This window comes from Saimiri boliviensis, chromosome 2 (genome assembly GCF_048565385.1).
Source record: "Saimiri boliviensis isolate mSaiBol1 chromosome 2, mSaiBol1.pri, whole genome shotgun sequence".
Classification (NCBI taxonomy): Eukaryota; Metazoa; Chordata; class Mammalia; order Primates; family Cebidae; genus Saimiri; species Saimiri boliviensis.
In genome coordinates this window covers 216338298-216365668 of record NC_133450.1, presented here as the reverse complement: position 1 = coordinate 216365668, position 27371 = coordinate 216338298, and the positions used below count along the sequence as shown (strand labels likewise).

General features: G+C 40.7%; 1 protein-coding gene across 7 annotated transcripts in view; it reads left to right on the top strand.

The window, feature by feature from the left end:
- The window catches only part of DENND1A (DENN domain containing 1A), a 546222-nt gene that overhangs the window by 272248 nt on the left and 246603 nt on the right, over positions 1-27371 (top strand). For all 7 annotated transcript variants that reach the window (XM_074395320.1, XM_039474808.2, XM_039474809.2 and 4 more), the window contains one exon: positions 11052-11162. In XM_074395320.1, coding sequence (XP_074251421.1) covers positions 11052-11162 — 111 coding nt within the window. The remainder of the gene's footprint in view (positions 1-11051; positions 11163-27371) is intronic.

Genomic DNA, 27371 nt, shown 5'->3' with positions numbered 1-27371 from the left:
CTAGCATGACTAAAAATAACTTTCTTCTTCTTTTTTTGAGGCAGAATCTTGCTCTGTTGTCCAGCCTGGAGTACAGTGGCACGATCTTGGCTCACTGCACACTCCACCTCTTGGGCTCAAGTGATTCTCCTGCCTTAGCCTCCTGAATAGGCATGGCTACAGGTACACAGCACCATGGCAGGCTAATTTTTGTATTTTTTAATAGAGATAGGGTTTTACCATGTTGACGAACTCCTGACCTCAAGTGATCTGCCTGCCTCAGCTTCCCAAAGTGCTGGAATTACAAGCCTGAGTCACCACACGCAGCCATTTTATTCTTCTTTTGATAGTTTGACTGGGTATAGAACTCTAGGTTGGAAATCACTCTCTCTTTAAAACTTTGAAGATGTTTCTCCACTAACTTCTAGCTTTCCTGTTGCAACTAAGAAGTCTCAGGCATTCTGATTCCTATGATTTATTTATTGTAACCATCCTTTGATGGTCCCTCCTGGTATCCTGAAATTGCAGTGATGTACCTTGCTGTGGGCCTGTTTTCATCTACTGTGCTGGGCACTTGGTGGTTCCATTTAATCTGGAAACTCATGTCCTTTAGAGCTGAGGACTTTTCTCACATTGTATCTTTGAAAAAATACTCTTCATTTTTCTTACTTTCTCTGGGGCCTCTATGACAGAATATTAAATCTCCTGTATTGATCCTCTAATTTTCTTGTTTTTTCTCTCCCATTTACCATCTCTCTCTTTGAGTTTTCTCTCTGCTTTCTTCTGTCATTATATTGATATTTTCACTCATCTGTGAGACTGTATTTATAGATTTTAAAAATTGTTCTTCTTCTTGGATTATCTTCTTGCCCATCATTCCTGTCTTCGTGCTCATCATTCCTATCTTCTCTTTGTTTTGTTCCATAACTTTCACTGTAGAGCCTTTCCTCAAATGGCTGCGCCGTTACATTTAAGAGTGAGGCACTAAAAAGCTGACTGGATGCTCCGTCCTCGTGAATAGAGCTTGTTACCTGGTGGGCTTTTATTGTGGGGGATAGATCAGAGTTTCTGGAGCTTAGAACCAGTGTGCCTATTTTGAGGGACAGGGGGACTCTCAAATATCAGTATCAGAATCTTTTCTTTTGAATTGGTCTGTTTTCTTTGCCTAGGGAGTGTATGCTTTATTACTAGTGTTCCAGAAGCTGAGTAGGAATGGTAAGTTATGACATGTCAACATCTAATATGTGTACCTTCATTTGTTCCTCATTTTTAGTATAAGGCTTTATTTCCTGTCCTCAGCTATACCTGCTGTCCCAGGCATTTCTGGTTCAGTTCTTCTAGAAGGGAAACACATATTCCTCTGCAGAGGTGCAGGAAAGTCTGTTGACTAGCTCAATGAGCTGGGAGAGAAGATCCTTGGGATTGAATTACTCCTATTTTTATTTGCACTCCTTCCCCTAGCCTTCAGAGATTCTGGGTGTCTCCAGTTCCTTTTTGGAATTCTTTTTGTGCTATGAGTTGGGCTGAATGTTCGATGCTGTGCCTGCCCACCTTATCCATAGCTTTCAGCTTTTCTTCTCAACCTCAGTCACATGCTTGTCAGCTTGGACCAGATTATTCTTTACTGAATGGGGCTGTTTTATACATCATAGGATATTTAGCAAGCATCCCTGGGCTCTACTCACCATATGATGGTAGCACACTCCCCTCCAGCTGTGACAACCAAAAATGTCCACAGGCATTGCCAAATATCCCCGGGGGACTAATGGCCCCAGGTTGAAAACCACTTCTTTAGTCACGTCTGTTTTTCGTCTTTCAAAAATTTGATCTCTCTCTTCCATTACTATCTCTTCTCCTGTTTTTTGGTGTTTGTGCCTTTTAAAAATGTTTTACTGTGACTTTTTCTGGGAGGGTGGTATCAGGAGAGAGAAAAGATAAATATATGTTTAATCCACTGTATTTAACTGTTTTAGCTATGCTTTCTCTACTAATAAACATTTATATTTTCTATTATAAATAATGTTATAATAAAAATGATTGCCTAGGTTAGGTACATTAAAAACCATTTTTTTCTTCTGAGAATGAAAAATTACTTAGGAACTTGATTTTAAGGTACCTAAAAATTCTGATCATTTGTAATTTTTCTAAACCACAATTGAGATTAGGAAGGTTTTTGTTTTTTTTTTTCAAGTCTTCTTCTCATAGCCTTACCTCCAAAGCCTGTCTGCACTACATGCTACCTCTCCTGCCCCAACTATTTTTAAAATTTACATTTCTTCTGCTGGTTTTGCCACTAATGAACCAATTTCATGCATATGACCCATTGTCCCTAAATCCTCCTTTGCAAACCAGTAAAAGGCTAGCCTTGTTTGTTTCTAAGCAGAATGATAATACCAATCTGCCAGACTCCTAACGTACATGATTCCATTTAATCCTTAGAGCTACTCTGAGAAGGGTAGATGTGAGCCCCATTTTAGACAGGAAGCCCAGAGCTCACAGAGCTGAGGTGAAAGGTCTGCTCCTAAGCACGGTGTAGCGACACAGGTTTGTAAGGTTTTGTTCCTATTGTACCCCACTGCCTCTCTGGACTTGATGTGTTCTATTCATGAGGACAAAAAGGAAAAGAAACAGTTTTTTAAAAAATATAGCAAATTACAAAATGAAGCAGGAAAGCCTTTCCTCTAAAGAGAATCTGAACTTTTGTAGGACCAATTTGTGTGATTTTTGGCGTAGAATCACTATTGAGCTTTAGCCATGTTGAAATTTGCATATTAATCTCTTGATAATTTTTCAAGGATTAATTTCAAATTACTAAATTGCTGCATTGCAGATTGAAACAAGCAGTAACTTTGGGGTTGTTAATCCTTTATGATCTGGTGTAGCAGAAGAGTATGAACTTTAGAGACAGCCAGACTCTGGGCTTCATTATCCTGGGACCTTGGAGCAATTTACTTACACTCCTGGAGCCTCTAGGTCCTTATCTTTAAAAGGAAAATGTGAGAAACAAATGAAGTATTAAATGTAGAGTTCCAAGGACAATATCTGGTGTGATGGAGTTGCTGCCTTTTTTTGTTTTGTTTTGAGATGGAGTCTTGCTCTGTCGCCCAGTCTGGAGTGCAGTGGCAGGATCTTGTCTTACTGCAGCCTCCATCTACTGGGTTCAAGCAATTGTTCTGCTTCAGCCTCCTGAGCAGCTGGGACTATAGGTGTGCACCACCAGGCCCAACTAATTTTTTTTTTTTTTTTTTTTTTTTAAGTAGAGACGGGGTTTCACCATGTTGGCCAGCCCAGGAGGATCACCTTGTGTTCCTCCCACCTCGGCCTCCCAAAGTGCTGGGATTATAGGCATGAGTTACTGCACCCAGCCCGGAGATGCTGCTTTCAATGGTGTGTTTCTTCTCCTTTTCTTGCCTCTCCCAGAATTCTAGTCTTAACTTCCCTTGAGATCTGAGTTGTGGCTTAGCACTGAAGAACATTACTTCTGGAGCATATCTTTTCTAGGTTTTTGCTCATATTCATAGTTATGGAGATTAATGCTTTTCCTTTCATGGGGCATATATTTCATGGAGCCTCAAAAATGTCTTAGCAGGCCCTTTTGACATCAGAATGTCTGAAGCTTGGAGTTGATGGAGCAAATTGAGCCCAGGGCTCCACTGCCAGTAATATAGCAGATGGTTTGTAAATATTTTTTTATTATCTTCTCTAAGGAACATAAGCAACAAAAAGGATAAATAGGCTTTGGGATATGGAACTTCATAATGGTCTATCCCATTCTATCCAGATAATCCCATTCTCTTAGACAGCTTCAGGGAAGTGTTAGTGCAGGTGTCCCCAAACTACGGCCCGGCCTGCGGGCTGCATGCAGCCCCCTGAGGCCATTTATCCGGCCCCCCGCCGCACTTCAGGAAGGAGCACCTCTTTCATTGGTGGTCAGTGAGAGGAGCACAGTATGTGGCGGCCCTCCAACGGTCTGAGGGACAGTGAACTGGCCCCCTCTGTAAAAAGTTTGGGGATGCCTGTGTTAGTGTAAAAAAAAGAAGGAGCTGGTATTTACTGAGCATCCACTGTGGATATGAAATCTTCAGACAGCCTTAAAATATGCTTGTTATCCCTATTTCCCTATTCTGGAGAGGAAATGAAGCCCAGAGAAGTGAGGTAACTTGCTGAACCAGAAAGTGCTAAAACCAGGATTCCCACCTCGGTTGGTAGGATCCAAGCATTGAGATGCTGCTGTGTCTGGGCCCTGGTTCCATGGCTCCCTCTACCCATCTAAGAAACTGGTCATCATACGTGTAAGTTATATAATTAATTGTATGAATGTTTGGCTAAATGTTCTCTCTCCTTCTCTAAGGACAAGGATCAGTATTTTTTTCAGTGTAGCACTATACTCAGAACAAAATAGATACCCAGTATATATTTACTGACTGAATCAATGACTGACTGAATGACTGAATGAATGAATTAACAAGTAGCCACCCCCAGGAGAAGAAAAAAAAAAACAACAATTCCTTTCAGTTGGCTTTTGGGCCAATTTGTCTGCAAGACATTAATGAAAAGCAAATGTGAAAAATTAATTCTTTCCCCTTTCAGATCCCCATTGAAGTTAATTCTCATTATTTCTACAGTTTCTTTCTTTTCACTGAAAAACTATCACTCTATAATTGCTCATCAGGGTTTTCTGTGTCTATCAAGATAACACATGTAGGAGTGAATTTTATGCAGGCAATAATTAAATGAGCATAAATTTTTATAAATTTTAAACAGTTGACCTGCATTTAAAAAAAGTCAAGAGATCGTGAACAGCTATGTAGTAATAATTACATTGTAAACTAGCTGTATAAGGGATTTTTTTTTAGTGTCCAGGTTTTGAAGTTTACTTTTGATTAATGGATAATCATATAGACTTTCATTTGGAATATTAAACAACCTGTCTTAATTATCTAGTTGGTGTCATACTAAGTGGTTAATGATGCGAGGAAAGCAGTTAGAATGGACAGTTACATATAACATTGCCCAGACTCCAGTTTGTCAAAAGATGCGCCATGATACAGAAAAGATTTATGAACTCATCGTGACTTTCAAACATAAACAAAGTTAAAGTGGTAGTAGAAGACCTATTATCAAGAACTGCGATTATAGAGAATTCCATTGTTGCTCTTAAGCGTTGTCAGGTAATTGTTTATTCTAATGGATTTTCCATTCTCATGGAGGGATGGAAGTTGACCTCTGGGTAAACTCTGCTTTCCCTCCTATAATACACTTCTCTGATTTGATTATGTGAATTCGTGGGATTCTTTCTTAGGCAGATTGTTTTAGAATCCAAATTTATAATTCCCTTTGAAGAATCGCTCACAACTAAGGTTACCTAAATCCTTAAAAAATACAAAAAAGTTTAGGGTTTTAAAAATTTATATTATGGTAAAATAATTTAAAAAGAAGTTATTTCAGTAAACAAGACCCACTGACAAAACCAAGCTTCTTTCCTTGGAAGCTGCCTCCAGACACAAGACAGTAGGTCTTTATCATGTGTACCATGTATGAAGTGGAAAGTCACAAAGACTAATAAAATGACAGACAGTGGGGCGGACTGGCATCTGTTTCGAAGGCTCCAAGGAGTACCCAGCTTAGAGTCAGTTCTTTGGTTTGAGGATTATCTCATTTCCCTAAGGTATTGAACCTAAGACGCTTTCTCTCTAAGCCCCACTGTATCCCCTTCCATGCCCACCCCACTCCAACTCCCCCCATTGCCACCACCCCCACCTGTTTCCTAACCTCAGGCAGGGATCACAGTGAGCCTCAAGTCCCCAGCCACCTGGATTGGGGCAGGAGCCAGCAGGGACAGCTAAAAGAGAGTAGCCATTATGAGGCTTCTCCTGGGAGAACGAGGGTTTTGCCAGGTGCCATTCCCTTTCTCTTTGTCTGGATTTAGAACCACAGGGGGTTTGCGCTAGACCTGACGCTTATCAATGTTTCTTTGCAGAGATGAGAAGTGGAAGTCTAAAGAGTCTAAGGAGCTTGTGCATTGCAGGCCTCTTCTGAAATGCAACTTGCAGGCTGCTCTGTCCAGAGACCTTGCTCATATTTGAGCCCTTTCCAACCTTGGTGGTGGTTAGCTTTGCAGCTGTGCTACCCAGCCCTAGAGAGTATGGCCAGAAGAGGTGCTAGGTGGAGAGGCATTGCTCCTGAGGATATAAATATATGTGTAACTGAAATAACGCTTAAGCTCCATGAGTGGGAAAGGAATATCCTCAAGCCTGAAAACATACTGCCACTAAGAAAACTGAGACCTTTTAAGCACAGAAACTGGGAATTAGCCCTCGAAGCAAGGGTTTCCTTTCCAAGTAGGTGAGTCACACAGAGAAGTAATTGGCAGAGAATGAAGAGAGTGTGGTCACTTAGGCTCAGGCATGGTAGCAATACAGCCCAGGACACTAGGCCTAGGACTAGGTGGCCAGGGACACCATGTTTGACAGGAATTATTGGACTTTAGAAGGAGGATTTATCCTTTACTAAATGAATGGACTCTCCCTTTAAAAAACTATTTGGGCAAGTGGACAAGTATGGCGCATAGTAATCTGGAAGTCCAGGCGTCATCTGAGATTTTTTTCCTCCTTCCCTAAGTCTAATTCATCAAATCCTATGGTTCTACTTTAGAGGTATCTGTCACATCCATACCCAAAGCTTTTGTCTGAATTGGTTTTTTAATGTATATTTTAATCATTTCTTTCCCAGAATATGGCAGCAGACTCTTAGTTGACTGTCCTGCCTCCTGTTTGCCCTCTTACCGGTCCTCCACAGAGCCTCTGGGAAGCTCTTGCTGAAACACAAATAGGATCATGTCAGGATTCTTCAGCACTGCCCTATTCCCTGTGGGGCAAGGCGTAGGCTCCCACAGGACAGAAACCTAACTCCACTGCCCACTGCTCTCCCACCCCGCCCCGCCCTGCCCTGCCCTGCCCTGCCCCTCACTCTCCTCCCTGCCTGTGGCTCCTCTCCCCACCTTGTCTTTGCCTCTGCCTGGAATATGCTTCTTTCCTTGTCCACTGAGTGAACCCATTTGGAGGCCCAGACCAATTGTCTTCTCCATCACACCTTCTCTAGCCTTTCCCTGCATATCCACCCAGGGGGTTGAGGCTCGTCAGCCGTGCCTGGAGTGTAGCCTCAACCACAGTACATTGCATACTAGATTTCTAAGTCTGATGTTCCTCCCACCCCAGACGAAGCAGGAAAATGGAGGTCACAGTTAGTTTATCTTTGCAAGCCTAGCTCCTAGGAGGGTGCTAGGCACATAGTAGGAATTAAATAAGTAAGTGTGTGTTCATTGCCTGATTATAGGCGACAGAAATGGGAGGTTGAGGACTTAGTCCACAGAAACAAAGTACTGGGAGAGTGGCTTATCTTTTATCAGCAGAGGCTTATAATATGTTCTGGCTATAGTCTTGACTAAAGACAGCCTAGTGTGGACGCCCTCCCTTTTCCTATCCTCTGATCTATCCATTGGAGAACTATGGTTGACCTGGCTGTAAAATGATTACCTGCTTCTGTGTACAGCCCTCACCCTAGTTACCTGATAAACCACTAATTTATTCACATTTTTAATAAATGCAGCCACAGATACCATGAAAAGTCATCCCCTCCCTCCCTCCACCATCCGCAGCTACTTACCTGCCTCTGTGCAGTTTCCAGTGTCAGTTCTTTTTCTGTGGGTTCTTCACCATTACTGAGTGATCAGTTGCTTCCTTTGACTCAGAGCCAGGTTTTCTGGAGTCACATGCTACATTCTTCCTAATGTCCCACCTGGTTCCTCTTCCGGGCTGGTGTGTTCCTCACTGCACTGCTCTCGCCTGAGCAAGGGACTCAGCCATTGCTCCCTCCATGCACCGAGCTTGCTCTTATCAAACTGCTGGATGATGGGAGAAGTAGCTTCACCCAACAGGACCTCAGTCTCGTGGCAAAAACATACTTAAAACTGAGTTACTGTAAGGTAGGGACCATGGAAGCATACGGGGGAGCTTGACAAATGATGAGTTGGGGAAGTCTCCTGGGAAGAGATGACATCAGAGCTGGGTCTTGAAAAGTAAGCAGGTGCCCTCAAGGAAGAGCAGGACATTCAAGGCAGAGGACACAGCAGAAGTAAAGGCCTGTGGGTATGAAAAGGCATGGCAGGCCTGAGAGAGTGAGGATTGGTGTGGCTGGGGGAGGGAGGTTCCTGACTCCGTGGGGCCTGCTTCTGAGCTGAGGCTTGGTGGAACTGTGAGTGCTCCCTGCAGCTGCTCCCGGGGCCCCACTCTGCCCCACAGGTGCTCCCATGGCTGAGCGAGGTTCCCAGGGCTGTTGGCACTCCCACCCACTCCCACCCGCTCAGGCGGGTGGCATCCCAGAAGGAAAGAGGCAGGGGAGGAAGCAGATAAGAAAGACAGCTTCTGTTTAGACACAAATATCTTGGTAATCAGCACAGATGGGATGAGAAATACCAAAAAAAGTACATGACAGTTTAGAGAGAATTTGGCTAAATGTTACGTATTTTTAACATACCTGTGTAGAGTTTTTGGAACCAGCACCTGAGTCACTAAGAATCTGATTGGAGATGGGGGACATGCCTCAATCAAATGGTGTTTTTATTGCAGAAATGTTCCCTTCCCCATCCACAAAAGTATCCGTGTGATTTTTTTTTTTTCTCCCACCAAAATAAGGCGCAGGATTTGTCTCTGACGCTGTGTCTCCCTATTTGGACGGCAAGCTGTGTAACATATTTCTCCCCAGCGTGAAGCTTCTTGGCAGACTCTTGAGGCCACGTTTTGGTGGCTTCAGAGTTATCTTTGGATCTGTCAGAAGTGCTAATGGGCTTTCTGGCCTTCTTTAAGCTCCTCATTTCTATTTTCTTTTTACTTCCATCCTCTCCTAAAAGAAAAATTCATGTAATTCATCAGCAGTTAAGCTTTTTACTGAAATGCTCAGTGAAGGGCCTCATATTTTTGTTTGTGAGGAGAGCTGTGCCATGTCACCGTCTTCAGAGCAAACCCCACCCTTACATCATTAGCTCTGCATTCCTCCGTCCAGTAGAGGAACCAAGATACGCTGGTCAATCCCTTCCATCTGCCTTTTGTGTTTGCTGTTTTGTTTTTCCCTGAGTTTGTTAGGAGGCAAGTTGGTGTGGTGGTTAGGGTATGCGTTTTGGATTGAGGAGATCTGATTTCGAAACATGGCTCTGCCCTTTCTAGCTTGGTGACCTTTAGAAGTCTACTGAGACTTCCCAAGCCTCAGTTTTGTTCTCATCTATAAAGTGGAGGTGATACTGCCTGTCTCAGGGTTGTTGGGAAAACTGGAATGAACACAGGAAAAGCACCTGTTGCCTGCCACATATGGATCACTCCGTGAATGGGGTAACAGTCATTTTTAACAGAAGCATTTCCCTTTCTTTAGGCATACTTGATCTTGTTCTGTTTCTTTTTCCAAATATGATTTTTACCTACAATTTAGTGTTATATGAAAAGAGCACGGATTTAGACCCTCTTAGGACTGAATCATGTCACACCCACTTACCGCGTGACCTTTGCCAAACTATACAATTTCTCTGTACCACTGTTTTCTCATCTTTATAGAGGGATAATAATACTTGTTTCAAGGAGTAGTTTGAAGATTAAGTGAAATGTGTAGTAATAAATGTAAACCTTGCACACAGTGGACGTGCGTAAGAGGGACAGTGTGGTATAAGGGAAAGCTTATAGGCTGTGGAGTCAGATCTGATTTCACCAGTTACTGACCTCTCCCAGACTTCTTTATACTGGAAAGAATAACACCTACTGGACTTTTGTGAAGACCGCACAATTACACATCCACAGTGTCTGGCACAGTGACTGGCACTTGATAGCTAGTTAGTATATAGAGCTATTAATTCACTTGCTCTGTATTTATAAAGGTTGACAGTTAACCTGGTACTTCAGTCAAACAATAATAAATTATAAGATAAGTACCCATTTTTACTCCCAGCCCATAATATTGTTGAAAATCACTTTATGCTATTTTGCATGCAAAATCCACCTGGTTTATTTCAATTTATGGGTTACAGATCTTTAATCATTATAAACTGCAATCCCTGGCAATAGCGTTCTTCCCTCCCTAACCCCTTTCATTTTCAGAGGATTATATTGTGTGGCATTGAAAACCTGTAACATTGAAGAAATTAGCATATTCATGTATATTATTAAGTCAGGTGGGTATAGAAAGCATTGTATAAATGAAACACACTCCATTTTTTTTCTGAAATCTGAAGAGTACCAATCTATAGTATTAATTAAAAGAATGAAGCCCAGGCTACAGGGGGCGGCCGTGGGGTGGGTGGGAAGGCTAGTTAAAACACTGCTTTGTCACAACTTGCTGCTGTTTGTCTTCTATTTTTTCCCCCTTTTGAGTGAAATACCTGGAAATTGTAAATGTTCGAAATTACCTTAATTCCAGCTGAGCCATTTTAGCGAATGTAAACTGTGAAGGAGGGGATACCAGCAGTGATGACAGGAGAGGCGCTTGCCTGGCCTTCGTGGGTGGCATCTCCTGCACAGAAACGGGCTCTGTGCCAGGAGCATTTTCGTCCCTGGGTACTTTCTTTTGCTTAGGCGTATGGCACAGCACATCAGAAAGGTTCTAGGGTCTGGGGCCCAAAGATTTGAGCAGCAGTCCTGTCTTCATTGCTTATTAGATTGTTCCATCTTGGAGAATCTCTCTGAGTCTTGATTTCTTCATTTGTAAGATAAGTAGAATTCCTGTTCTGCTCACCTTTACAAACTGACCTAAGGCACAAATGCAGTGCTGGATGTGACCTCACAGTTGTAAACTGTAATCACGACACAAAGATGTAATTGCTCAGGCTCCTTCCTCTCTAAGGGCTCTTCCAACATGATGGTTCATGATTTTATACATGATGGGGATTTGGCTTCCCAGACAGAAAGAAAAGGACAGGGGGAAGAAGAGAGTATACTTTTTGATTATTTTCTGTTTCTTATGCTCTTATTAGATACTGTTGTAATAAGAACAAACAAAATAACCTACAACCCGTGCCTTCTTCTTTCTCCTAGAGAAATCTGACAGAATATTTTGTGGCTGTGGATGTCAACAACATGTTGCATCTGTACGCCAGTATGCTCTACGAACGCCGGATACTCATCATTTGCAGCAAACTCAGCACTGTGAGTAGACAGTCTTAAGACTGGCTTTTTAATGATTTAATTTTAATTGAAAGATACATCAACAAGATGAAAGAAAATTTTAGAAAAAGGAGTCAGCTACAATCCCTTTATTTGGCAACATGTCATTTTCATTAATTATTCGTGTTTTTTACAGTGCCAGTGCACATTTCATTTATTCCTGTAGTCTTACAGTCAATTATAAATAGCTTTCCATTCGATTATGTGTTATGAACATTTTGCAGTTTTCTGCATGAGCTTCAAGTGTTCTCATATTTTTAATATCTACATATTTTGTGATACAGATGTGTCATTATTTACTCAATCTTCTTTTGATGACGATTTAGGTTGTTTATTATTATTTAATCATTTTAGTAGATAATACTGCAATGAACATCTTTTGACTGTTAACAGTTACCTTCTAAGGAGTGGGGTGCCAGGTCAAAGGACGTGATAAGCACTATGACTTAGGGACTGCCAAATTGCTTCCCAAACAGGCGGTACTTGTTTACAGTGAAGGCTGCCAGCTGTAGATGAGTATGCCATTTTCACTGCAGCTTTGCCAGGAAATAGAGAGTGTGTGTGTGTGTGTGTGCGTGCGTGCATGCACGCGTGCGCACTCAAATGTTTTAATTCAGCTAAGAAAGTAGATGTGCAGTGGTGTTTCAGGTTTGCTTTAATTTTAAAATTACCTCTTTGGTTAGAGGTAACTGAATATTTTCCATGGGTTTATTTTTTATTTGTATTTTGTTAATATCCTTTCACATTTATTTTATAGGTGTCTTGATGTTTTTCTTATAAATTATAATGAAGGCCGGGTGCGGTGGCTCACGCCTGTAATCCCAGCACTTTGGGAGGCCGAGACGGGTGAATCACGAGGTCAAGAGATCGAGACCATCCTGGTCAACATGGTGAAACCCCGTCTCTACTAAAAATACAAAAATTAACTGGGCATGGTAACACATGCCTGTAGTCCCAGCTACTCGGGAGGCTGAGGCAGGAGAATTGCCTGAACCCAGGAGGCAGAGGTTGTGGTGAGCCGAGATTGCCTGGGTAACAAGAGCGAAACTCCATCTCAAAATAAATAAATAAATAAATAAATAAATAAATTATAATGAACTTTCTATATAGCTTTTGGTGTGTGTATAATTTAAATATTTTTATATTCCTTTTATTTCAGTTTTTCACTTGCTAAGTATAAGAATTTACATTTTCCCCAATGTTGTTTTATGAAAATTCTGAAGCCATTATAGAAAGTTGAAATAATTTTACAGTGAATGCTGATCTACTTCCTTTTAAATTCTACTAGTGACATTGTATAGATCTTTGTCATGTATTTATTCAACTGTTCATCTTCCATACCATCCATTGATCCATCTTTTTTTTTTTTTTTTTTTTTTTGAGACAGAGTCTTATTCTGTCACCCAGGCTGGAGTGCAGTGGCACTATCTCGGCTCACTGCAACGTCTGCCTCCCAGGTTCAAGTGATTCTTGTGCCTCAGTCATGCAAGTAGTTGAGATTACACGCATGCACCACCACACCCAGCTACTTTGTGTATTTTTAGTAGAGATGAGCTTTTGCCATGGTGGCGAGTCTGGTCTCGAATTCCTGACCTCAAGTAATCCACCCACCTTGGCCTCCCAAAGTCCTGGGATTACAGGATATCCATCTTATTTTTTATGCATTTCAAAGTAAATCACAGGTATCACTTTACTTTCCCCTGAATAAGTCAATATCTGTTTGCTGGGTTTATTGCTGTTTTTGTTTTTGTTTGTAGACAAAACTTATGTACAGAAATTGACTAGGAGTAGAATGCCTAATAGGTATCCCTGTGTTAGATAGGGTAGAAAAATCTTGTAAGCGGAGAGTTCCCTAATGAAGGACCTATGGATAAAATCAGTTATGTGTTTACCTATGAATAAAAGCTGCCTAATAATGAAAACTGTCTGAGACTACTAGAGTTTTCCTTATGGTTTTTATTATATTTTATTTTTTCTTCATTATTTTATTTTTTCTTTGGTTCTTGATTGCTCATCAAGAACTCAGTTTTTGTATTGCCCACTATGTGTTAAGAATAGCCTATACTAGACCTCTTGCTTTGTTTTACATTTTATTTTACACCATATGTGCAGTTCATAATTTCAGGGCACAGACACCCAGACTGAATTTCAGAATGAGTATATTGTCAACCATATCTATTATAACCTCTTTGAAAGAGTCTAATCCATAACCAGTTACTATTGCTTTAGATTATTAAACTTCAGTCAACAAGAACAAGACATCATCTCAGTGGAACTGAATTCTCTATCGTTTAATCATGATATTTTTGATTCCTTACTATGTGCCAAACACTGTCTTAAGCACTTTGCAGATATTAATTCATTTAATTCTTACTACAACAGCCTTGGGGGTTCTGTAATTGCCTCTGTCTTATAGATAGGGAAGAATGAATCTTCTGTGTGATTTTGCTCTCATAAATGTAATGGATTTAACACACAGAGTTATCTCTGCTTCCTCCCAAAACTAAAATGAAATAAAGGAATAAATCTACAAACACAAAGAACAGATGCAGCAGAAATTTTTAAAATAGTAAGAAAATACCGTTAGCAACTTTATGCCAGTATTTCAAAACTAAGGCAAAATAGAAGAAAAGTAATTTAGCAAAGCTGACTCAAGAAGAAATAGAAAAATTGAATAGGTTATTTAACTTACAGAAATTGAATCAATATCTTTACATATTTTTCCAGATAAACACTCATCCCAGGTGGTTTTACAAGTGTGTTTTATCAAACATCTCAAGGAAAAGATTATTTCAATCTTAGACAAACTCCTTAAGAGTCTAGAACAAGAGGGAATGAAACCCAGCTTTTCCTGTGACACTTGTATAACCTTGACATTCAACACAAAGACAGCACAAGAAAGAAAAATTAGCAGCCAATGTCACTCATTAACGTAGGGGTAAAAATCTTCAAATAGGAAACAAATGACTGATGATACTAGGAAATCTATTAATATAACTTAAATATTAACATAATAAACTGGAAAACTTTTATGGTCCTCAGTAGAGGGGACAGAAAGCACTACTGTGTTCATGAATAAGAAAATATCTTGAAGATGTTATTTCATTTCAAAATGATGTATAAATTGTACACAATTCTATTCAAAACCCCAATAGGGTTTTACATAGTACCTGACAAGCTGATTCTAAAACTAATATGGAAAAGCCAGAGAAAGAGCCACAACATACTTGACAAAAAAGAATGGGTTGTGAAAGCTTGCTTTACCAGCTGTCAAAGCTTTCTATAAAGCTGTAGTAATTAAGATGCTAGTAGTGGATGAGGGTACACATATAGGCTGTTGGAACAGAATAGAGAGCCCCAAAACAGATCACATGTATATGGGTTCTTTATATTGTAAATGGTGGCATTGTAGAATCTGTGGGGAATCAATGGACTTTTTAATCATTGGCTGTCTACATGGAAAAGAAAAGGAAGACAGTTTCTATTGTACACACAAAACTAAATTCCAAATGGGTCAAGAACTTAAATGTGAAAGGCAAAATTTTAAAACATTTAGAAGACAAAGTAGAATCATCCTCAATGATTTTTGGAGTAGAGAACGGCCTATTTAAAGATGATCCATAATACACACTGTATAAAAGAAAATACTAAAATTGTCAACTTTCATTCATTAAAAGATATTGTTCGGTGGCTGAAAAGTCACAAGCTGAGATTTGCGGTATAACAAACTGACAAAATTAATATCAGAAATAAGTACAGAACTACAACAATTAGAAAGAAGACAAGCCCGTCAAGGGAAAAATTGGCAAAAGGCATGAATGAGCATTTCACAGAAGAAATACAGATGGCCAAGAACTATATGGAAAGATACTCAACCACATTAGTAATCATAGAAAAGCACATTAAAACTACAGTGATTATGGCTGGGCACAGTGACTTATACCTGTAATCCCAACATTTTGGGAGGCCAAGGTGGGAGGATCGCTTAAGGCCAGGAGTTTAAGACTTGCCTGCGCAATATAGTGAGACCCCTGTCTCTACAAAGAAAATTAAAAATTATCATGGTAGCACATGCCTGTAGTCCTAGCTACTTGGGATGCTGAGGCAGGAAGATCCCTTGAGCCCAGGATCATGGCTTTGCAGTAAATTATGATCATACCACTTCACTCCAGCCTGGACAACAGAGTGAGACCTTGTCTCTAAAAAACAAACAAAACCTAAAGTGATTGAAACACTAGGTTTGCAAAGAAATTGGTGGTTGACAAAGCCAGGTGTCATATTGAAAATGTATTTGAGAATGTTATTTACTATTGTTTGAATGGTATGTGCTACAAAACTATTTACATATGCCATCGCTCAGCAATTCTACTCCTAGGTGACATTTTGTATATATACACATACTCCTTGGTCACATATGGTGGGATTTATGTACAAAAATGTTCACAGTGGCTTTTTGTTTGTTTTATGTAAATCCTGGAAGTAGTTCTCATGACTATCAACAACTGATAGACTGATGTAGTCACACAATGAAATATTGATCGGATCAATGAAAATGAACTGCACTATCAATATGATTATGCCTCTGATCTAGAAGCTGAGTGAAGAACTGGGTCACACAAGGACATACTGTACAGTATGATTTTATTAATACAGAGTTCAAGTTAGAAAAACTAAATGGCTTTTTGTTTAGGAATACATACAAACTACAAAGGTAAAAAGAAATAACACAAAATTTAGGTAATGGTTTCCTCACAGGGAGAAAAGACTGGTTGGGAAGAGTCGTACCAGGAACATCAAAAGTTTTGCTTTTTGTCTTAAGCCAGGGGAGGAACCAACACATTTTGCTATAAAAGGTCAAATAATAAATATGCCTTTGTGGGTCATATGGTCTTTGTTGCAACTGCTGGGCTCCAACCTTGTAGTTGACCTGAGGTAAACTAATGGGTGTGGTTTGTGTGCCAACAAAGCTTTATTGCCAAAAACAGGCAGCAGGCCAGGCGTGGCCTTTTCACTGTAGTTTGCCAACTCCTGAGCCAGGTGGCAGGTTTGGGGTTCTTAACTTTTTTTTTTTTAAAGTTGTTTATATGACATACATACTTAATATATTTCAAAAATTTTTAGAGGTCTATAAAGATGCAAAACTCCTTTATGATATTTTAGAATATCAGGGATAGAGATAAAGTAGTTCTTGTACAAAGATTAAGAATCAACATTGCCTGAGATTTGGCAGTGGCAGTTATGAAAACCAGAAGACAGTGAAGCAGTGTCTTGACCTTCTAAGGGAAAATGACTTCTAACCTAGAAATCTATACCCATCTAATGGAAGCCCTCAGGAGAGAGTGTCAGGAACCCACACCATATTGCTCAGCCTCCTGAGGCCTGTACTTCTGGATTCTGCCTTCCTTTTGCAGATGAACTGTCTGTCCTCTCTGGGACCAATCACTCTGCTTGTCCAACTTACTTCATTCTGCAAATATTTATGGTGACATTGTCATAGGCACTGGGGATATAGCAGTGAACAAAACAGGCATCAATCCTGTCCTCATGAAGCTTGCATTCTAGTATCGTAGGCTGTCAGTAAGCCAGAGGAGTTAAATATCCTGAACTATAGGAAATGTTAAGTACTAAGGAGTAAAATAAAGCCGAAGAGAAAGGATGGGGAGTAGTGAGTGGCAGGCATTGCAGTTTTAGATAGATGGCCTCGGAATGCCAACAGGAAAGGTGACCCTGTGGTTTCCGTGAAGGAAATTGCTCCCACAGTAAACAAGCAGCTCTGTTCTCCTGCATCCATGATTATTTTCTTAGGAGCACACCAACGTGCTATAGAAGCTCCCAGACTTCAAAACAAAACTTTCTTGACCCATATCCCCTTTATTGCATTTCTAGTCTTCCTTTCAGAACAGAATTCCTCAAGAGAGTTACCGCTTTACTTATTCTTCTTGCCTCCTCCTTGCCTCAGTCTTCTATTAGGATCCAGTCCCCACCTGTTCACTAAATTAGGTGGACTTTAGTGTCTTTTTCCAGTCACCAGTTACCTCCTTTGAAGTAAAATTAAAATGAGTTAATATTGCATAGCTCTCAGAATAGGTCTGGTATGTAGCCTGTGCAGACATTTATAATAAATTAATAAATTCTGTAATGGGAAACCAAATTTTAACGTCCAGTTTATTAAGGGCCTACTCTACTACAATGTAAACTTCATGAAGACATGTTGTCTGTTTCATTCACTGCTGTGTCCCCAGGAAACACCACGATAAATATTTGTGGAATGAAGCCAACTGGATAAGCGAGGTGACTGGCCTCTGAGAGGATAACAGATCATTTGCAAAGAGAAGGCAGAATCCAAGTTTTAATGTTGAAAATGTGAAACCAAGAATTCATGATTTGGAAATGAGATAAATCCTGTGTTGAGTGTGATGACTTGGAGTGAAGAGTGTAAGGAGAATGGTGGAGTGGACTGTTACTTTTCATGATAAGCCTTGACTACTTTTTGTTTTGTTTTGAAAGCTATGAACATGTATTACCTTGACTTTTAAAAGGCTTTTCTTAACAAAGAGTTGATTCTTAACTGGGTTCAAAATTTGACGGATTGCTGGTGGAAGCCTCTCTGGGGGAGGTGGGGTTCTCCTCGTATCTCACGTGTACTCGGCAGAATCCTGAGTGGTTCTGCGGAGTTTCTCTGGGGATGACATAGCTGAGCAGACTTCAGTTGTATTCACGCCTTTGGACCTCTTCGAATTCAGAATTTAAAAGTTTTCTAATTGTTGCCTTTTATTCCTTTAGAGTGGCTTTTTATTATCTTTTAGATGGGGGCTGATGTGGAGGGAAAAATGCAAAAGCCATCTCAGCCTGAGATTTTCTGAGGACCCTCTCTTGACGATCCTGATATGGCCTGCAATACTTGACAAACCACATTTTTCTGAATTGTGTTTGATGTGATGGAGGCTTAATGCTCCTCAGAGCCACCAAGCATGTGAAAGATAAAAGCTGTCAAGCACTCATGTGCTGTCTTCTATAAAAATGACTGTGTCAATAGAGACAAACCCAACAATACTGAGTTCAGAGGCAGGTAATATGCATTTCAGGGTTTCTCGGTCAATAACATTGTGATATTCTGTATAAGAAAAATGTAAGTTTTTGTTCTCTTTGCTCAGTTAATGTATATTGATTGTTTTCCTTTATAAATGATAAATAGGGAAGGCTTAACTAAATCTTGTTCTCTAATGTAAATACTTCTGTGTGATTCCTTGTAGCACAAAGGCCTCATTTTTCTTCCGTATTTTCATATCTGAGTTTAACTCATAATGCTTTTTGAAACTCCGGATAGCAAGTCAGTCGAAGAGCTTGATAGAGATAATAGAATTCCATCAGCATTCTTAGAAGATAGATATTATTCCCATTTCACAGAACAGCCAGTCCATTTGGAAAGGTGGAATTACTTGTTCAAGGCCATGTCCTAGTAGTGGGAGAGATGGCCGTGAATAGAGGTCATTATGATGTAGTGTCAGGGGAAGGAGGCTTTGGCTTCTGGAAACAGAGAGACATCCAGGGATTACACGCAGGCTAATCTCAGCCCCTTCTAAGCGCATGCCTGAGAACCAGGTTATGTCTATTGGGTGCCATTATTTACACCATTTTCAAATCCTTTGTGTGGGAACTGTCACAAGAGCCAGAGGCATGTTAGGAATAGCCACCCCACTGAAGGAATTTGAAAATTCTTATAAAGAGCCTAAAAGATACCGTGAGCCAAATCTGGTGGATAAGGTAACTAGTGGAGCTGGGTGCTATTGGTTTGGGTGAAAAATGAGACCTAATTTTATAGTACTTAAGAGTTTTTTGTGTAGCTTGTCCAAGACCACCAAAAAGCATTCACAGAATAAAGGTGTAAGAACATCCTTAAGTAGATTCGTACTCAGTACTTTATATGGGAGCCCCCCAGTTCTTCCCCACCCTTTTAAAGTTCTTTTAACGTTTTGAGCCACCCCCCCTTCCTGTGTGCCAGGCACTATGCTAATCATATATGTGATCACTTTTTTTTATTCATTCTTGTAGCAACCCTAGGAGCTTGTTGGTTTTCTTCTCCCTTTGCAGATGGGAATATTGGCACCCCCAAAAGTTGATGTACCTTGTCTCAGATGAGCAGCAGAGATGGAATTAAAACCAGGCCAGCATCCTTGCTACCTCATACTACCCCCTTGGCAGCTCTCCATTGTAATGAGTTCCCTGTGACACTTGTACTCAGAGAAATATTCTTAGCATGACCCTGTTGGCCATGGAGCTAAAATAACATAAAGAACCTCTGCCTGGTTGTCACCTTTGAACAAGCACCTAAGCTTTTCACTTCAGATTCTGCAAGCCCTGTCTGTGTGCCTGACACTACTCTAGGCACCAGGAAATGGGAGGCGGATCTGTGAATTCCAATGGACACACCCATTCTGTTAGCCAAAGCTCCATTTCCTTAAATGCTTCAGATTCCCTTCACTCCGACCATGCCTTCTTAGACTTGGCTGTTTCCCAGCAGCTCCTGCACCCTTCTCCTTCCATGAGCACGGCCTTGGTGAGCCCGGGGCATATCTTCTCTAACTCACTGTGGATTCAGGGGTCATATATTGCAGTTCCTTCCAGCTATGTATCTTTGTCCTATGCAGTAAAGAATAAAGAACTTTTCAGGGTTCATATGCAGTTCCTGCCAGCTGTGTATCTTTGTCCTAATCACCCCCTGTATAATTTAGGGATCCTGAAAGAAATTTGGACAACTAAGAATATCCAGTTAAATAACGACAAAGGTATATTTACTTTCCTGAGAAACATCTATTTGTTTTATCCAGTGGATGCTTTTCAGAAGTCAATACTGTATAGTAGCAAGCCCACAACTAGTTAATTGAACCTCCACAGCCATAACTGAAAACTATTATTATTTTTCTGATGGAACCTCATTTAGGGAAGAAAAAAAAAGTAACCTGGCATCCTCTCCCTGTCAGTTTCTTCCTAACTACATAAACAACAATTAATCCCAGGGCATGTGGGACCTGGGCAGAACCGGGCACCCTGTGGCCTAAGGAGTGGTAGGTGATACTTCCATCTCCTCATCAGCACACAGTATGGCCCTTAGGAGATGCCTCGATATGCGAGTGGAGCGTGGAGACTTTTCCAGCCTTGCCTCAGTCCTGTCCCACCACTCCCACCGGCATCATCCGTTGTCTGAGTACCATCTGGTCTTGAGACCTAAGAAAGGCCCAGTTTGTGGACTGGGCAGCTTTTTAGATTTGGCTTCGTTTTTACTACTTTCCTGATGAATGCCACCTTGTCATGTCCATGCCAGCCTATGTGATGAGCTGGGCACCTGAATGATGTGTGTAAAGCTTTCCTAGCTCTTCTGGACTAGAAAACACTAATCCTGTTTGCTTATCTGCAGCCCTTGAAGCAGAGATGAGAGTGTCAGTTGAAGGAAGTTTGAAATCCTGGAGCAGAGCCAAGGCCTCTTTGCCTGCACACTCCACTCTGCATGTTCCAGCCATAGGAACAAACTGCATTATTTTGTTTCAAACTGTGCTCAAGGGAAGCCAAGACCTTGCAACTGGAAACTTACCAAACAGAGAATTCTAAGACTAAATTCAGTATTCTATTTAAAAAATAAAAATCGAATATTTTGTTTATTTATCTTTTATATGTTAAAAAAGAAAGAGAGTAACCTAGTTCACACTAACAACCTGAGAAGAGTATTCAAAGCAGTGAGAAGAAAACTAATCCTTTTGGTGAAGGGGGAAATCCTTAAGAAACTATAATGAAGTGGCCTGGAATACAGGCTTTGCAGCCAAACTTTCAAATAACATAACCTCTCTAATCTCCATTATATGCAATTTTATTATGGTTCAGAGAATATTAAAAACTGTTAAAGATAAATGAAAGGAACTTCCTACAGAAAGTAGGAGAAAAGATTGGTGGGTTTTACTTATGCAGGTACTCTCTGGCTTTAAAATGTATATATAATTAATTGCTTGTTGAACTATATTCTTCATTTAATTATGTGTGAATTGGTTTTCTCTTATTCATGTTAAACTCTAATTGGAATGAAGAACCTTGAGATACCATAGAGACTCTGTAATATAATATAGAGTATCAACAGGTTAATTTGTGACACTTTGATGTGACTTCAGCCAGCCATGGTCTCTCTGCTAGCTCTTACCTTCCTCTCCTGCCTCTTCTCTTATTGCTTCAGCAAACATCAAGCACCTGCTTTGGATGAGGCACAGGATTCAGATTGTCAGTGATTCCCCAATTCTGATCCATGTATTAGCATTATGTTAGAACCACCCAGAAAACTTGTAAAAATGCAGGTTCTTGGGCCCCATCTCCAGACATTCTGTGTCAGAAAGTCTAGCATGGAACCATGGAATGTTTTTTTAAGGTTCCCAGGATGATTGATATACACCATGATTTGGAACCAGTGAATAGACAGTTCTCTAAGACAAAAACAATATTTATTCTTTGGTGGCTATTATTTTGCATCGTTAGACTCATTTTCATGTTGAGATGACATAATAGAGACTGATCAAGTTCATTTAGAAGATGTTTATGAGTACCGACTGGCACTTAAAAAGCTCTTTGTTTCCATATTCTCTTTGGGAGAGCTTTGATTGGGGCCTTGGCTAGACTAGAAAAGGACCATAGCTAAGTATAAGCTATTCAGGCTCTCAGTAATTTTGTGGAATACCAATGCAGTCCACCAGTGTAATTTAGGGTACGTGTGTATAAATAGGTGATGTTTCTTTTTTTTTTTTTTTTTTTTGCCATTTCATTAAATTCATCCTATTTCTGCCATGGCAGAACATTTTATTATTTTAGTAATGTGGTCAAGTCATGGAATCAATTGTATCTTCCTTAGATTGCAGGACTGATAGCTTACTTCTTACATGACTCTTATGAATCAAAACATTAATGGATAATATTTAAGTCATTGGCATTTTAATCTTTTTTTTTTAAGCCCTAAATGACACCCACTTTGGCAGACATGGCTATTGTTAAGGAAATTTGAGCACCTACTAGGTGCTTAAGACACTGGGAGCAAGGACTCATAATTTCCTGTGTTGTTTCTGCAGACTGAAAGTGTGGTCACTTTGGTGAACCAAATTAGTATGATATGAGGTTAGACCATGCATGGCCAGTACAGACACAGAGCACATTGACATTTGTTCTTTCCTGCTACCTTGATAGCTACACAGAGTCTACTAGCTAGATGTGTCAGACAGCCCTGCTGGAGGTATCTTTTCCTAAGAAAAAAGACAGCAGGAGTGGAGGAGAGAGTATCAGACTGCAAGTCAGGATGGTTTTGTTTCACTTCTGCCTCTGCCTTGTATTTAATCCTCCCTGTGCCACTTTCTTGGCCTTGGGCAAGTTACTTGACCTCTCTGAGTGCCTCTGTCCTCTTCTGTGAAAATGGGGATAGTATTCACACCTACCTCAAGGTGTTTAAAAAGATCCAGTGACCATCCAGACATGAAAGCACAGAGCCCAGCACTGGGCACACTATTCACTCAGTAATGTTACTTGAGGCTGAATCTCATCTGTGCAGGCAATAAACCCCAATGTGACTTTCAGAAGCAAGGAGAGTGATAAAGATCCTGGGAGAGTTCGGAATTTAGGATTGCCGTGATAGCGGATAGGGAGTGAATCCAAGCAAAGCAGAATAATCTCGGCAACTCCCATGAGGTTTTGCCAGCTGACCACTTCTTACTAGTCATTTAGTCATTTGACTAAATGGTCATTTCTCGTTCAAGTCCCCACAGAGCTGGAGTGGCCTGATAGGCTACTATGTTCCCTTGACCCACCCTTACCACCTGCCTGGCCTCTAGCAGGGAGGAGGACTAGCAGCTTCTCTGTCTTCAACCTTGTGGGCTCTGAAGTCTCTGTCTCTGTGAAGCAGGCCTGATTCTTGCCCCAGGCAGAATTAATGATTCTTTCTTTATATGCTAACACATTTGAACCTCTATTATTGTACCTCTTTCATAATGCTTTTGTGTTAAAGTTGATAGTTTGCATTTTGATCTTTCTCTCTCTATTTTAAATTGCTTGAGGGCATAGCATGTACACATAGTGGATACTCAGTAATTGTTGGATTAATACAGATCAGAGCACAGAAGCAGTTTCAAGGGAGCTAAGAGCACAAAATCCAGAGCTCAACTTCTCTAGGTTCATATCCTAGTTCTGCCAGTAGCTGTGACCTGACACAAGTTCCTCAACACCCAGGAGCCTTAGTTTCCTCATCTATCAAATGCTACCTACTTGATAGGGCTGTTGTGAAAATTAAATGTCGTGAAGCACTGTTCTCAGTGATTGGCAGATAGTAATGTGAATTCAGTGGTCATGCTGGTAGATGTTTTATAGGTTGAATCTTTTTTCTGAGTTTTGTTTTTTGTTTTTTTGAGATGGAGTCTCGCTCTGTCACCCAGACTGGGATGCAGTGACTCAATCTCAGCTCTGCAACATTCACCTCCTGGGTTCAAGTGATTCCCATGCCTCAGCCTCCCGAGTAGCTGGGACTACAGGCATGCATTAAAAGTATGATTCTTTATTAAACCAATAGTATAGATCCATTAGCTAAACTTATGATTTATATTTTCAAAGAATATAAATATCCACTTATACTAGATTTGAGGTGGCAAATTGGTTTCTTTTTGAGTGCCTACTTTGATCCATTGTGAGGCCGGTGTGGTAGCTCATCCCTATAATCTCAGCAGTGTGGGAGGCCGAGGTGGGCAGATCACTTGAGGTCAGGAGTTGGAGACCAGCGTGGCCATCATGGTAAAATCCAGTCTCTACTAAAAATAACAAAAATTAGCTGGGCATGGTGGTATGCACCTGTAGTCCCAGCTACTCGGGAGGCTGAGGCAGGAGAATCGCTTGAACTTGGGAGGTGGAGATTGCACCACTGCAACACCAGCCTGGGCAACAGAACGATATTCTGGATCCAAAAAAAAAAAAAAAAAAGTAGATGCGAGGAAAGATTTTTAGACCACATCCCGACTCTGTGATCAGTTAGTAATGTCTGTCACGGACACAGCATGGAGGAGTGGCAGCATGTTGGCTGTCCCTGGATTGAATAAATTGTTATCAGTCCCCCATGTAACCTTGCCTTTTTCATCTTAAAGATGAAAAGAAAGTTCTTTCCTCATTCGTGGTGCTGTGGGCTTATTTACAGTGTAGTTTACCACGCCATAGTTTCTGCCTCTGCTTTGGTAGCTGAAGCTTTTCTCTGGCAGTTTTAGTTGCTTTGATGTTTTAAAGTGTCAAATCTTGGCACGAAAGCTTGTTGCCCCGGTTAATAACTTACTCTAATTACTCTAGCTAGCAGATAGCTTTAAAAAAAAAAAATGGAGAGAAGTGATTAAGCCGGCGGTTGATTGCCCGTGTAAGCTTCCTCCTGACTGGGTGATATTGCTGTTGGAGGAAGACACTTTGCTTCACTTCTTGTTGGGTGTTTTTGTTGGGGGGTGTGTGTGTGTGTGTGTGTGCACGCGCACGCACGTTTATTCCTTCCCTTTTCCCAAAAAATAACGGAGAAGGAAGAAGATGAGTTCTGCCAAACTGAAAATGAAACTACTGGAGTAACGATTGTTCCCATTACCCACTAAAAGCAGCTCTGCATTTCAGCTGCTGAGTAAAGGGAGACATTGTTTGCACTTTTCCTTCTACTCACAGGTCGGGCATCTGCCTATACTAGCTGAAGGTTCTTTGATTTCTGAGATGTTCTAAGTTGCCTTTCTGCTGGAGTATCTTTGATAGTTTCTTAAAAGCCTACTCTTCCCCCACTAAATACAGTAAATCAGTAAATGCAATTTGAACATAGCTGAACCCTTTATAATTAAAGGTTTTTCTCATACCCATGGAAGGGTTGAAATAGGTTAACTTCACAGAGTCCCTGTGGGTTTTGCTTAAACTGTTTTGATGATTTTAGAGAGGATTTTTCATTTGAGAATAAATCATAATCAAAACAAACAAAAACCACAGCAGTGTTTGAATCATGACACCATGATACGAAGATGTTTTTTAATTAAACGAATCAAGTTCTCAAACTGAGAAAGGGAACAACTTCCCAAGACACACAGCTTTTTCTGTAACTGCTCTAAATAAGATGATCCCTGGTCAAAATGAACAAACTTAAGAATGACCTCCCTTTAAAGTCAGTAATCTGGTATCCTTTCTATATTTGTCATTTTATTCATTTCTTTGTGTTTAGGTTCAGAGGGGAAATCCAAATGCCTCTAACCCCGTGAAGCCGGTGTTGGTTTGATTATTTAACATTCTGAGTTCTAGGACGGGAAGAATGACTGTAACCATCTGATTGTTTTCCTCTGCCAGCTTTTAGAGCTTGGAATCTTAATACTTTTTCAAAAATGTACAGCCTCTAGTTGTAATTTATTAGGCAATTGCAATTTGTTAAATGTGTGGTAATCTTGCCTACTCTTCCTCATGATGTGAATCTGGAGGCATTCTCCATTCCCCAAACATTTACCCAGCACCGACTCTGTGTCAAGCATAGCAGGAGGTAAGAATCATCATCTTTGGGAGGCCAAGGCAGGCAGATCACCTGAGGTCAGGAGTTTGAGACAAGCCTGGCCAATTTGGCAAAACCCCATGTCTACTAAAAATACAAACATTAACTGGGTGTGGTGGCAGGTGCCTGTAATCCCAGCTACTCAGGAAGCTGAGGCAGGAGAATAGCTTGAACCTGGGAGGCGGAGGTAGCAGTGAGCCAAGGTCCCACCACTGCACTGCCTGAGTTACAGAGCAAGACTCCATCGCAAAAAAAAAAAAAAAAGAAAAAAGGATTCTGATGTGGTCTCAGTCCTTGAAGAGCTCAGACCTGTAGCCTCGTGTTCCTGGTTGCCTGAAGTCATCTACCTCTGAGTTCTTCAGAGCATCGGGGGCCAAGCAAAGACGGCAGCTGTGCCCTCATCAGGTGATAGAGATGGGGTGGCTGAAAGGTGGCGGTTTCTGCATAGCTCATGAATTCCAGCTGGGCCTTGGAGCTGCAGAGATGAAAAAGCAAAACCAGCTTAAAGACAGACCGACAGACCCTGATTTGCTTAGGCCTAGCACAGCTGATGAAGATAAACGGGCATAGGAGGGGCCTTCTTCACATCAAAGGATAGCAATTCCTCTAGAACTGTAAGTTGTCAAACCTGGAAAGGAACACAGAAATCCTGTAGTCTAGTCTTTTGTTTTACATATAGGGCATATTGAGACCTAGGAAAGGAAGTGGCTTGCCCAGGTCAAAAAAAAAAAGTTAGCAGAAGATTCTGAGCAAGTATATGAAAGGGAACATGACAAAGCAGGACTTTCCAACATTTTCAAGCCAGACTCTCAGATATATGTACTCAAAATGGAATGTAAACCTTTGATCATAATTATTTCATTGTCTAGAATTTCCTCTGGATTAAAGACACTACAACACCTTAGTTAAATTTAAGTAATCCCCAGGAAATGATCAGACCTGTGTTTGTTTTAAAAATGATTATTTTCTGTCATTGGTATTTTGTCCTATATATTTGGACATCTAGCAGCAAGGCAAATGCATGTCTGTGTCATTTAACAATGTCAACAGGGACAATACCTCATCTATTTCAGAGTCCTCTGCACAGTGGATGGCACAGGGTATGCACTCAAATACTTTTTTAGTTAATTATGCGTTGTGGAAATCAGTGGCCATCATATTCTGACAGACCTGGCTGTGAGTCCCAGTTCTGTCACTTACTGTCGATGTGGCCTTGGGCAAGTTATTTCACCTCGGAAACTGTCTCCTTATCTGTGAAACATGGTGATGAGTGTATATGTGTATCAATGCACACACATTTTCCTTTAAAACAATATTTTGCAAGGGTCTAAACCCCACCATGGTACCTGGCACATACTGTGGTTTTGTCTTTTCAGGGGCCATTCTTATTTTTATTTTATGTTAAATTGCAGCGATGTTATTAGGATTCAGCAGAGGCATTGGAATCTAAGATTGTGACAGTCTGGGCTTTATCTCTGAGAAATGACTGGGCAAAAAAGGTGTCCTTGTGATTTTTCCAACTCCATCATTGATCACTCTCCATTCATGTCCTACCCACATCCCCTTCTCCCCTTCTCCCTTTGCCTCAAAGAAAACTAATGGAGCCATATAGAAATCTCTGAGATATAACTGACCTT